At 41.2% G+C, this 11,888-nt stretch overlaps 1 protein-coding gene across 1 annotated transcript in view; it reads right to left on the bottom strand.

Moving 5' to 3' along the window:
- Window positions 1–7,516: 7,516 nt before the first annotated feature.
- The window catches only part of LOC122557336 (cytochrome c oxidase subunit 7B, mitochondrial), a 7,048-nt gene continuing 2,676 nt past the window's right edge, over window positions 7,517–11,888 (bottom strand). The window contains exons 2-3 of the mRNA XM_043704938.1: window positions 9,180–9,304; window positions 7,517–7,730 (exon numbers count right to left, since the gene is read on the bottom strand). Of these exons, the coding sequence (XP_043560873.1) occupies window positions 7,653–7,730; window positions 9,180–9,304 (203 nt within the window). The 3' untranslated portion in view covers window positions 7,517–7,652. The remainder of the gene's footprint in view (window positions 7,731–9,179; window positions 9,305–11,888) is intronic.

Here is an 11,888-nt window from a genome sequence, read left to right as displayed (position 1 = left end):
GCATTCTCATGGGGTATAAAAGACGAGGTAGGATATTCATCATAACCAAAGCTATTCTTCCTAGCCAAGATATCGGGAGATCTTGCCAGCGTTGAAGGTCCTGCCTTATTTTCTCTACTAAGTGTGTATAGTTAGCTTCACATAGCTGACCAAATATCAGAGTAATAAAAATACTTAAGAAAACCTCCCAGTGACCATCTAAAGGGGAAGTGGGATCCATCCAGAAAATTGGATATGCTGGTAAGACCTCCTAGCAGTATGGCCTCTGATTTCATAAAATTGATTTTGTAACCTGAGAACATACCAAATAAGTTAACCACTTGAATTAAACGGGGCACAGATGTCAATGGGTCATTTAGGAAAAGGATGTCATCCGCATAGACAGTGATTTTATGCTACCCGATCCAACCTCTGGGGCCGTTATATTAGGGTCAGTTCATACAGCTTCCGCCAGCAGCTCAATCACTAGAGTAAATAATAATGGTGAGAGTGGGCATCCCTGCCGACAACCTCTGCCAACACTAAAGCTATCAGAACTTACACCATTAGTAGTCACCGCTGCTTTGGGGTCATTATATAAAACTGTAACCCATTTGGTAAAGACCTCTCCAACACCAAACCGTTCCAAAGAATAAAAGAGATATGGCTATTCTACCCAATCGAATGCCTGCTTTGCATCTAGAAGGACAATTAATCCTGGTATCGCTCCCTGCTGGCAGGCTTGTACTATGTTTAACACTCTTCTAATATTATTGATTGATCTGCAGCCCTTTATAAACCCCGTCTGATCCTCTGTTATAATGAATGGTAGAACCCTCTCCAATCTAAATGCCAACATTTTTGAAAGAATTTTAATGTCCACATTCAATAAGGATATAGGTCTGTACAAAATGCAGTCATGCAGGGCTTTTCTTTTCTTAAGAATGAGGGAGATATTTGCTTCTCTCAGAGAAGGCGGGAGGCAACCCTGACTGTGTGATTAATTATACATAATTATACATATCCAAAAGTGACCCGACCAATTCACCTATAAATTCTGTAGAACTCAGCCTGGAATCCGTCTGGCCTGGGCGCTTTACTGCTCTGGAGCTGCCTCACCACCTCCTGTACTTCCTGGGTCATCGGGGGGCATTCAAGAACGACACCTGCTCCGAGGTTAGGCCCAAGAGGGACAGATTTTTAAAAAAGGACTCCATCTTCTCCATTCTATCCTCACAGCCCTCCGATTTATACAATTCGAAATAGAACTTTCTGAAAGCTGCATTGATCTTTTTATGATCAAAAGTCAGGGTACCAGTATTCTCTCTAATAGACGTAATGGATTGGGGAGCCTTTTTCTTTCTGGCAAGGTATGCGAGATACCTGCCCACTTATCACCGTATTCAAATGATCCCTGCTTCGCAAGTATCTCCCCTCTTTGCTGTTTGAGTAAATGCGGTATTCAAAGTTGCCCTGAGGGCCGTGATCCGCTGTAGTTTTGTAATGGAGGGCCTGTCAACATACATTGTCTCAGCTGCCTTCAGGCGAGCCTCAAGCAGACACTGTTGCTCTCCCTTTTGTCTTTTCCGGGTTGCAGAATATGAAATAATCAAGCCTCGCATGTATGCTTTAGCAGTCTCCCACATCACCGGTGGGTTACTGGCCATGCCTGAATTGATATCCCAGGAAGTTTTAAATTCCTGCGAGAAATATTTTATGAACTTGCTATCCTTCAAAAGGAAAGGGTCCATACACCAATGTTGTGAACCCATTTCGCCATCACTAGTCTTAATCTCCATATATACCGCGGCATGGTTGGAAATAGTTATATTACCTACTTTACAAAATAATATCGAGTTCAGAAAGGTTGGAGGGACAAAATACATATCAATTCTGGTATGGCATTTGTGTGGATTAGAATAAAAAGCACAAATCTCTACCCTTAGGGTGAAGACACCTCCACAAATCTACCAGCCCCAACTCCCTATTCAGATCAGCCAATTGCCTAGATCTCATAGATTTTTCCGAAGAGGTCCTAAGTATCCTATCCACCTCAGGGTTGATAAGACAATTAAAATCTCCCCCTATAATTGTGTGACGCACCCCCCGAGCCATCAACTTGGAGAATACTTCTGTTACAAATTTAAAAGGGTGTGCAGGGGGGCAGTAAAGATTCAAGATCCTGTATTCCACTCCATAAATTACGGCTTAAGTAATATATACTGTCCAGACTCATCTTTTATCTGGTTTAGCATTTGGAAGGGAAGATTCTTCCAAATAAGAATGGCCACTCCCCTACTTTTTGAGCTGAAAGATGAAAAGAACACCTGGCCAAATCCACTCTGTTGCAGCTTCGAACGCTCCTTAGCAAGTAGATGTGTCTCCTTTTTTAAGACTTGATAATATCTTTTTCCTTTTGATTGGTGAGTGGCTCCCCTTGACATTCCAGGTGCACTACTTAAACAAATGACTAGCCGTGATCGTTCAAGCAAGTGCGAGATCCATCAGGAGGAAGACTACCACTCAAAAGACATTGGGTAGAAACCATAAAAAAGATATATTTAAAAGAAGACTTTTCCCCCTTGTCCACAGGAGACACTCCTACCTTCCAGTAATCACACCATAACATCTCCCAGCTAGAGCCATGCCGTCGGCCCAGACATTACAAAGTAGAATAAACAAATGTGAATATCTTATAATACAGGAGTTAAAAGTTGGTGACCAACCCACTCTCTCTACACTATTACCTAGGCACACTTAACAAAACAGTAATATAAGATAAAATATATTAAATTACAATCCCAGCAAATATTAAGGAACAAAAGAAAACTCAGAAACATCCCCCAATAATCAGATAAACCGAACGAGTTACAGATAAGAGTCAAAAGAAAGGAGAAAGAATGAACCCCACCCCCCTCCCCCCACTTGAGGAAGGATGGAAAAGAGAAAGAGGGAAAGAGGAGGAAAAAAAAGTCATTATCCATATAGTTCAAATCCTGCAGTCTATTTGTGAGCATCCAGGAATTCTTTTACTTATTCCGGTGATCCAAAGTTATACACAGATCCTCCATGACTGAAGCATAAATCCCTTGTCGAATGCCCTCCTCTTGCGAACCACAACCAGAGAGAAGTCATGGAACAACATTATTTTGGATCACTTGTATACCATGGCTTGGGGATCCTTCCCCAAGATTCTGGAGGCCTCCAGCTGCATTTGTTTTTCCATGTAGTACTAAGGTCGAACTAGGACCGGGCGGGGGTGCTGGTCCAAACCGGACCTGTGCATAACAACCCGGTGAGCCCTCTCAACCCGCACCCAGCCCCGACTCCAGTTTCAGCAGCTGTGGGAGCCATTGCTCCAGAAAATCAACAAGCTGGCCTTCCTCCCCGTTCGGGGAGGCCCAGCAACCAAATATCGACAACCTCAATTTTCAACGTCGTCGATATGTTCTTCTAAGGCCCAGACTCGGCACTCCAGAGCCCGGACCTGGCCCGCAGAGGATTCAGCAGCTGTCTCTGAGGCCCCGGGACGTTGTTCCGCCCCTCCAACACACTGCCCGAGTTTCTCGATCAGGTGATTGTGGAAAATAAGATTGTAAGACACAGAATTTATAGCAAAAGGTTACAGTGTGATGTAACTGAAATTATATATTGAAAAAGACCCAGATTGTTTGTTAAGTCTCTCATCTTTTAGAATGACCATGTTGAGCAAAAACTGCATGAATCCATGTAAGGTTCTGTAAATCGATTTTTAGATTAAATCAGTCTGACCATTGCGGCACAGACAGCCTCACAGGGAGTTAACACCTTCAATACCTTATCTGGGCCGACATGACACCAATTGTTAAAGTGCACTTAAGAATGCAACTTTTAAAAAGAAGCTTTGTGATTTACATATGAAAGAACTGAAACCAACATGCCCATTCTAAAAGATGAGAAACTTAAATACGAGTTTTTTTCAATATATAATTTCAGTTACATCGCATGGTAAACTTTTGCTATAAATTCTGTGTCTTACAATCTTATTCTCCACAATCACCTGAAGGAGCAGCGCTCCAAAAGCTAGTACTTCCAAATAAACCTGTTGGACTATATAACCTAGTGTTGTGTGACTTTTAACTTTGTACACCCCAGTCCAACACCAGCGTCTCCAAATCAGTAGTAAAAATGCATTTCTCAAATGATTGTTTGAGTTTTTAATTCCGTACTGATGTTGTCCTTTTTGTTTGGTAATTTTGAAGGTATTCAAATCTTGTGGGTACAATTACATAGCACTGATTTTCTCTCCACTAGCGACGAGTATCAGCAAACTATTTGACCACGAAAGGTGGGCATTGTAGTCGAGTTAATCATTGGTATCATGTAGTGTCCACACACATCCAGGAATGCTGGCAGTATGATAAACATGAGCCAGAAGCCTTTTCAAGTTTTGCCTGTCTCATCCGAAGCTATGATATTCAGATTATTTGCATCATTATACTTTAATGAGAAAAAGGCAGCAATCATGGATTTACCTAGAATGTGGTTTTGGAATCACATCAGGCACAATTTTATTTCAAGGATTTGAATATTATAGCCCCAGTTTAAAATTACCTTGAATAAATTAATCAAGGTTGTATTGCATGTCGTTTGCCACCTTGACCAGCATCATTTCAATACTGTCAGAAACTTGACGTTAACAACAAGTGACAGGAGAAATAACAAGGAAGGGGATATACATGCAGGATATTTCAGAAAGGGTAAGAAAGTAATTAACGTACAGGAGTTGGGAAGTACAGACTGGGAGCAATTGTTCCACAGAAAGAGCACAACAGACATGTGGAGACTGTTTAAGCAGTTATTTTACTTAGATTTTCACTTAGATTTACTTACAGTGTGGAAGCAGGTTGTTGTGAATGATGCACAAACTTTATTCCTCCGAGACAGGCAAGAATAGGTAAGATTAAGGAATCTTGGATGACGAGAACAGAGGAGCTTCTCATCAAAAGGAAGAAGGCAGCTTACGCAAGGTGGAGGAAGCAAGGATCTAGCACAGCCTTAGAGGATTACAGGCTTACTAGAAAGGAGCTCAGAAATGGACTGAGGAGAACCAGGACAGGGAAAGAAAAATTTGGCAGGAAGGATTAGAACCCAAAGGCATTTTACTCATACGTGAGGAATAAGAGAATTATCAGGGAGAAGGTAGGGCTGATCAGGGATAGCGGAGGGGACTTGTGCGTGGAGTCTTAGCAGATAAGGGAAGCCCCAAGTGAACCTTTTGCTTCAGTTTTCATGAAAGAGAGAGACCTTATTGTGAACGAGAACTTTGAGGAGCTGGGAAACAGGCTTGAACAGATCAATATTCATGAAGCTGATGCACTGGAAATTTTGGCAGACATTAAGATCGTTATGTCCCCAAGCCAGACCAGATTTATCCTAGGTTGCTCAGGGAAGCGAGAAATGAGGTTGCTAAGCTGCTGGTGCTTCCTCACTCTCCACAGGAGTCATACCAGAGGATTGAAGAGAGGCAAATGCTGTTCTTCTTTTCAAGGGGAATAGGGAAATCCCTGGCAATTACAGACTAGTCAGTCTTATGGCTGTAGTCAGCAAGGTTTTGGAAAGAATTCTGAGGGATTGGATGTATGACTATTTGGAGAAGCATAGCGTGATTAAAGGCAGTCAGCATGGCTTTGAGGGGGCAGGTTATGCCTCACAAATCTTTGAGTTCTTTGAGGAGGTAACATGACAGGTCGACAAAGGTCGAGCAGTGGATGTGGTGTAAATTGACTTCAGCAAGGTATTTGATAAGGTTCACCCGGTAGGCCCATTCATAAAGCCAGGAGGTATGGGATACAGGGAGATTTGACTGTCTGGATTCAGAATTGGTTGGCTGACAGAAGGCAGAGAGTGGCTGTAGATGGAAAAAATTCTGCTGGAGGTCAGTGGTGAGTGGTGTCCCACAGGGCTGTGTTCTTGGGCCCTTGCTGTTTGGAGTTTTTAATAAATGACTGATGAGGAAGTGGGGGGGGGGGTTAGTAAATTTGCAGATGACACAAGGGCTAGGGATGCCGATAGTATTGAGGGCTATTGTAGGCTGCAGCTCGACATAGACAGGATGCAGAGCTGGGCTGAGAAATGGCAGATGGGAGTTCAACTGGATAAATGCAAAGTGATGCATTTTGGAAGGTTGAACTTGAATGCTGAATATAGGATTAAAGACAGGATTCTTGGCAGTGTGGAGGAACAGAGGGATCTTGGTGTTCAAGTGCACAGATCCCTCAAAGTTACCACCCAAATGGATAGAGTTGTTAAGAAAGCATATGGTGTTTTGGCTTTCATTAACAGGAGGAATCAAGTTTAAGAGCTGCGAGGTTTTGCTACAACTCTACAAGACCCTGGTGAGACCACACTTGGAATATTGCGTCCAGTTCTGGTCACCCTATTACAGGAAAGATACAGAGGCTTGAGGGTGCAAAGATAGTTTTTCAGGAGTCTGCCTGGTCTGGATGGCTTGTCTTATGAAGAGATGTTGACTAAGCTAAGACTTTTCTCTCTGGAGAGGAGGAGGAGTAGGAAGAGAGGTGATCTGATCGATATACACAAGGTAATGAGGGGCATGGATAGAGTCAATAGCCAGAGACTTTTCCCCAGAGCAGGACTGACTGGCATGAAGGGTCAGTTAAGGTATAGAGATGTCAGAAGAAGATTCTTTAAGTTGTGAATGCATGGAATGTGTTGCCAGCAGTGGTGGTGGAAGCAGACTGTTGGACATACATATGGACAGCAGTGAATTGAGGGGTACATAGGAACAATCCTCGGCACAACATAGTGGGCCGAAGGGCCTGTTCTGTGCAGTACTTTTCTATGTATTCTCATGTATCTGCTGCCCTTGTCTTTCAAAGGAAGAGAGGTCACAGTTAGGAAGATGCCAGAGAAGCCTACTGAATTATGGTAGTGCACTTATAGACAACATACAATGCTGTCACTGTGAAGTGACGTGAAGGGAGTGCATGTTGACAATTCAAAAATTTTAATAGACCATATTCCCAGATTCAGTGTCCTCCAACAAAGGCTTTTGAATCCATATCAGAACTTTCAAATCCTAACCTCTTGCACTAATCTCAAGATAGACTTTTGCATGGTTGCCCATTTTCTTTGCTCTACATATCTGAACCCTGCTTTATATTGTCTATATTTTCTGTTTTAATACATTTACTTTAAAAATCAGTTATATAGTATTTTTGGCTTCCCCACCATAACTATATTTTGTTTATTTTGTTTCAATCTACATTCCTAGCAACCTTCTCAAGTGTGAATCTTACACAAGCTGTTAAATATACATCTTCACTGATGGAGAAAGTGAAGACTGCAGATGCTCGAGATCAGAGTCAAAATTGTGGTGCTGGAAAGCACAGCAGGTCAGGCAGCATCTGAAGAGCAGGATAATTGAAGAGCCCTTCATCAGAAAACTTAAACTCATCTTCACTGCTGAGCAAACCTATCCATTCAACCTCCCCGAAAGCCTGCTCTACTCCAACCTCAAAAAGAGCACAACATACAAATTTCTATTATTTATTGACTTACTATGAAATCCAGTTTACATAGGTAATCATTACAGCAGAAGGAATGAGCCTTGAGACTAATACGCAATTCAGGCTCCGTACTCCTATTTTGCAAACACTTGATCCATTCATCTAGTCCTCTCTCCATTTTTGAGGGGTGATCTTGCCAACAGGAGATAAGTTCCATGTTATGCCAGTCTGTGTCGAAACCTACATACAAACAGAAGCATGTAAGCAAACAAATTACTACACTATGTAACTAGTTGAATTCAAGTCTTTCTAATAGGAAAGAACTGTAGCAACAGAGCTGGGAACTAATCCACAGATAGATTACAGCTCAAAAGGGAGTTCATTTATTTTATTAAATAAAAACTCAGAACTGCAGATGCTGTAAATCAGAAATTGCTGGAAATATTCAGCAGGTCTGGTAGCGAAGAGAAAGGATTTCTGAGGAAGGGTTACCAGACCTGAAACATTAATGGAGTTCTCTTCACAAATGCTGCCAGACCTGCTGAAATTTGCCAGCAATTTCTGTGATTTATTTTTTTAGATTAAGTGACGATCAGAACATTGGGCAAGGGGACAGGAATACAAAGCAATGGTTATACCTTATTTAGAATACTGCATTCAGTTCACAGATACTAGGAGTAGGCCCATTTAGCTCTTCAAGCTAGCCCTGCCATTCAATACAATCGTGGCTAATCTTTTCTCAATGCCATATTCCTGCTTTCTTTCTATACCTTCTGATGCCTTTAATATCAAAATTCAACATTTTAAAAATATGCTTAAATGTGTGACCAGGCCTCCACCAGCCATCTACGATAGCAAATTGAACAGTTCTGAGCACCACACCTTAGAAAAGATATAATGGCCATGAAGGGGAGCATTACAGACCTACTAGAACAATTAAAACAAAATATTGCAAATGCTGGAAATCCGAAACAGAAAATGCTGGAGAACAGTATTAAAGAAAACAAATGACAGCAGCTAGAACTTAGATATAGATCAACCATGATTAACAAAAAGACAGAACAGGCCTTGGGTCCGATTCCCACCATAAATCTTTAAAAGGCTTAATTAGGAAGACTGAAATTCCAGATAAGACAGACAAGTGCTTATTTGGGACTTAATGCTTCATATCAAGTCAGAAGTTCTTGATTAAACTGCTGTCCAGTTTACGGTCCAAGCTCTGCCAATTTAATTTAGCTTGCAGGGAGAACGTCATCTGCATTTTAGTGAAGAAGGTATCAACAATTTTTTAATGGATGGAACAACTCTTTCAGACATGGAAAATCTTGTAGACACCCTCCAGAGTTTCCCTCAGCTTATAATCGGTATCTAATAGTTACATCAGAACAAAGATAGAATATTGTTAGAAATGTTTTGAAGTCAGACAAATATCCATCATGAGGCAAATCTCTCAAAGTAGGTTGAATTTTTTGAAATGCTGCCGTTGCTTCAGCACCAATTTCACAAGCAAGGGACACATTCCATGTCTGTGCTGCTGAGTTGCCATAAAATAGTACCTACCACATCACCAGTTTATTAGTAGTGATAGTGACCTAACAGACCAGTTTTGACTTGAATGATGTCTGTTATTTGATTTTGAAAATGTGGAAAAAAGCAAATAGAAGATCATTAAGTTAAAAAAAAACTTACATAGCTCCAAACTACAACACAGAATGTTAGCCCTCCCAAAAGGACAGCGTTGCCATATTTATCATGGAAGTTAGGACCAGTCTTGTGGTGAGCTTGTCTTGTTGCAATTTGGCGAATGCATCGACCTAAACATAAAAAGATCAACAATAAAAACCAAATTCTTTTTAACTGCAATTATTCAACTTCAAAGATATGATTGTTAAATTCGACAGCCAGAGAGAGTGCATTCATGTGAATTTTAGAATACTACATTTCAGCTGCATTGCAGGTACCACATAAAATGTAGGATTCAGAATGAATTACCAACTCTAAACTACAGATGTGGCAAGATGGATTTAGCAGATATTACAGATATCACCAAACTGAAGTCAACACAACAGTCAACAAAACAATATTTTTGGAGTCAGATATACAGCACAAAAATGAACCCTTCAGTCCAACTTGTCCATGCTGACCAGGTGTTCTAAATAAATCTAGTTCCATTTGCCTGTATTTGGCCCAAATCCCTCTAAAACCTTCCTATTCGTATACCCATCCAGATGCTTTTTAAGTGTTGCAATTGTCCCATCCGCCACTATTTCCTCTGGCAGCTCATTCCATATACACACCAGCTTCTGTGTTGAAAAGCTATCCCTTAGGTCGCTTTTAAATCTCTCCCTTTAAACCTATGCTCTCTAGTTTTGGACTCCCCTAGCCTGGGGAAAAGATCTTGTCTATTTACTCTATGCATGCCCCTCATGATTTTATAAACCTCTATAACGTCACCCCTCAGCCTAAGACTCCAAGGAAAATAGCTCCAGCCCATTCAGCCTCTCCCTATGGCTCAAAACACTAACCCTGGCAACATCCTTGTTACTATATTTTCATTTTTCTTCTTTCTACTCAGAAACTTCAGTTCCAGCCTCTACTCCTTTAAGAGGGATAGGGTTGTCCTTCAGCCATACCAGCCTCATGTTTTTGGACCCAGTGCCAAAAGGTGTATGGTCACTCAGCAGCACATCAGCACGAAGCTGCACCTCACTATCAGTTACATTAATGACAGCACAAAGTTTCTGAGCTACCTGTAATCCTGAGCTCAATTACCAGCCTGATTGAATTTTAACCCCTTGGTGTTTGACAGCACTGGTCAGTACGCAGCACAGTGGAAGGGGGAAACAAGTGAATAAAGAGGGGTTTGGTTCTCAAAATGAAATCAATGTAATCAGGCCCGATCTAAGTGGCGCATTGAAACCTGGAAGGAGTAAAGCAGAGCAATATCATACTTATACTGAAAGCAATACAAAATGTCAACAAATGCTTCCTTATTTAGGAAATAGATGTTACTAGACAAAGTATTTGTATTTCCTAAATAAGGAAGCATTTGTTGACATTTTGTATTGCTTTAAATATGATATTGCTCTGCTTTACTCCTTCCAGGTTTCAATGCGCCACTAAGATTGGGCCTGATTACATTGATTTCATTTTGAGAACCAAACCCCTCTTTATTCACTTGTTTCCCCCTTCCACTGTGCTGCGTACTGACCAGTGCTGTCAAAAACATGAGGCTGGTATGGCTTAAGGACAACCCTATCCCTCTTAAAGGAGTAGAGGCTGGAACTGAAGTTTGTGTTCCCACCTGTCATAATCAACTTGTGAACATTCTCAAGAATGGAGCCCATTTGCAATTCATGGTCTGCCTGAAAGTTAGACGCAACTGGACTTAGCAAAAATCATTATACTGTTTCCATGGTGTTCAAATATACAACTTTCATAAGGTCTACACTTTGTTACCTGTAATTTCTGGTTCACACTGACTTGATATGAATAAAAGATGTTCTTGTATACCAAGAGTCCAGAATGATGGTCATAGTGTAAGGATGTGGGGTAGGCCATTTAGGATTTGGGCAAAGATAAATGTCTTCATCCAGAGTGGCCAGCCTGTGAAATTCTCCAGAGAAAGGGGTTCAGGCCAACTATTTTGAAAGAGATAGTTCTTTGGACTTAAGGGATCCAAGCATGGGGAGAAAGCAGCAGCAGGGTAGGGAAGTGAATAATTAGCCATGCTCATGTGGAATGGTGAAATAGGTTCAAAGGGACAAATGGCCTACTCAGTCTTATTTTCGACGATTCTATGCAATTGCCAGTAGCATAATGAGCTTCACTGCATATCTGCACAGCAGCAAATTACGCAGTGCAAAATAATCACATTCTGTTTCGACTTATCTCAATGGTCAGTGCTGGCAATTCTATCAAGTTTGCTATTCTAATAATAAATTAGGACAAAGTCTGTTGGCCTTTTAGCAGAAGCCCTTCAAATAGTTATTAGAGTGGTCGATCCACAATCACAAATGCAATATAACCAATGTGCAACAAAACTATTTTTCTTCCACAGCTACTCGAGGAACCATAATTTACAAGAGCAGATGAGACCCATGCTTCATAAACAAGACAGATATACCATAACTAATCTATAAAACATTTCTAATACAAATGGTCAAGATGGGAGTGTTGCTGAACAAAGAGACCTTGGAGTGCAGGTTCATAGCTCTTTGAAAGTGGAGTCGCAGGTAGATAGGATAGTGAAGAAGGCTTTCCTTTATTGGTTAGAGTATTGAGTACAGGAGTTGGGAGGTCATGTTGCGGTTGTACAGGACATTGATTAGGCCACTGTTGGAATATTGCATGCAATTCTGGTCTCCTTCCTATCGGAAAGATGTTGTGAAACTTGAA

The sequence above is a fragment of the Chiloscyllium plagiosum genome, chromosome 15 (assembly GCF_004010195.1).
Source record: "Chiloscyllium plagiosum isolate BGI_BamShark_2017 chromosome 15, ASM401019v2, whole genome shotgun sequence".
Taxonomy (NCBI): domain Eukaryota; kingdom Metazoa; phylum Chordata; class Chondrichthyes; order Orectolobiformes; family Hemiscylliidae; genus Chiloscyllium; species Chiloscyllium plagiosum.
This window is presented reverse-complemented; position numbering and strand designations above follow the sequence as displayed.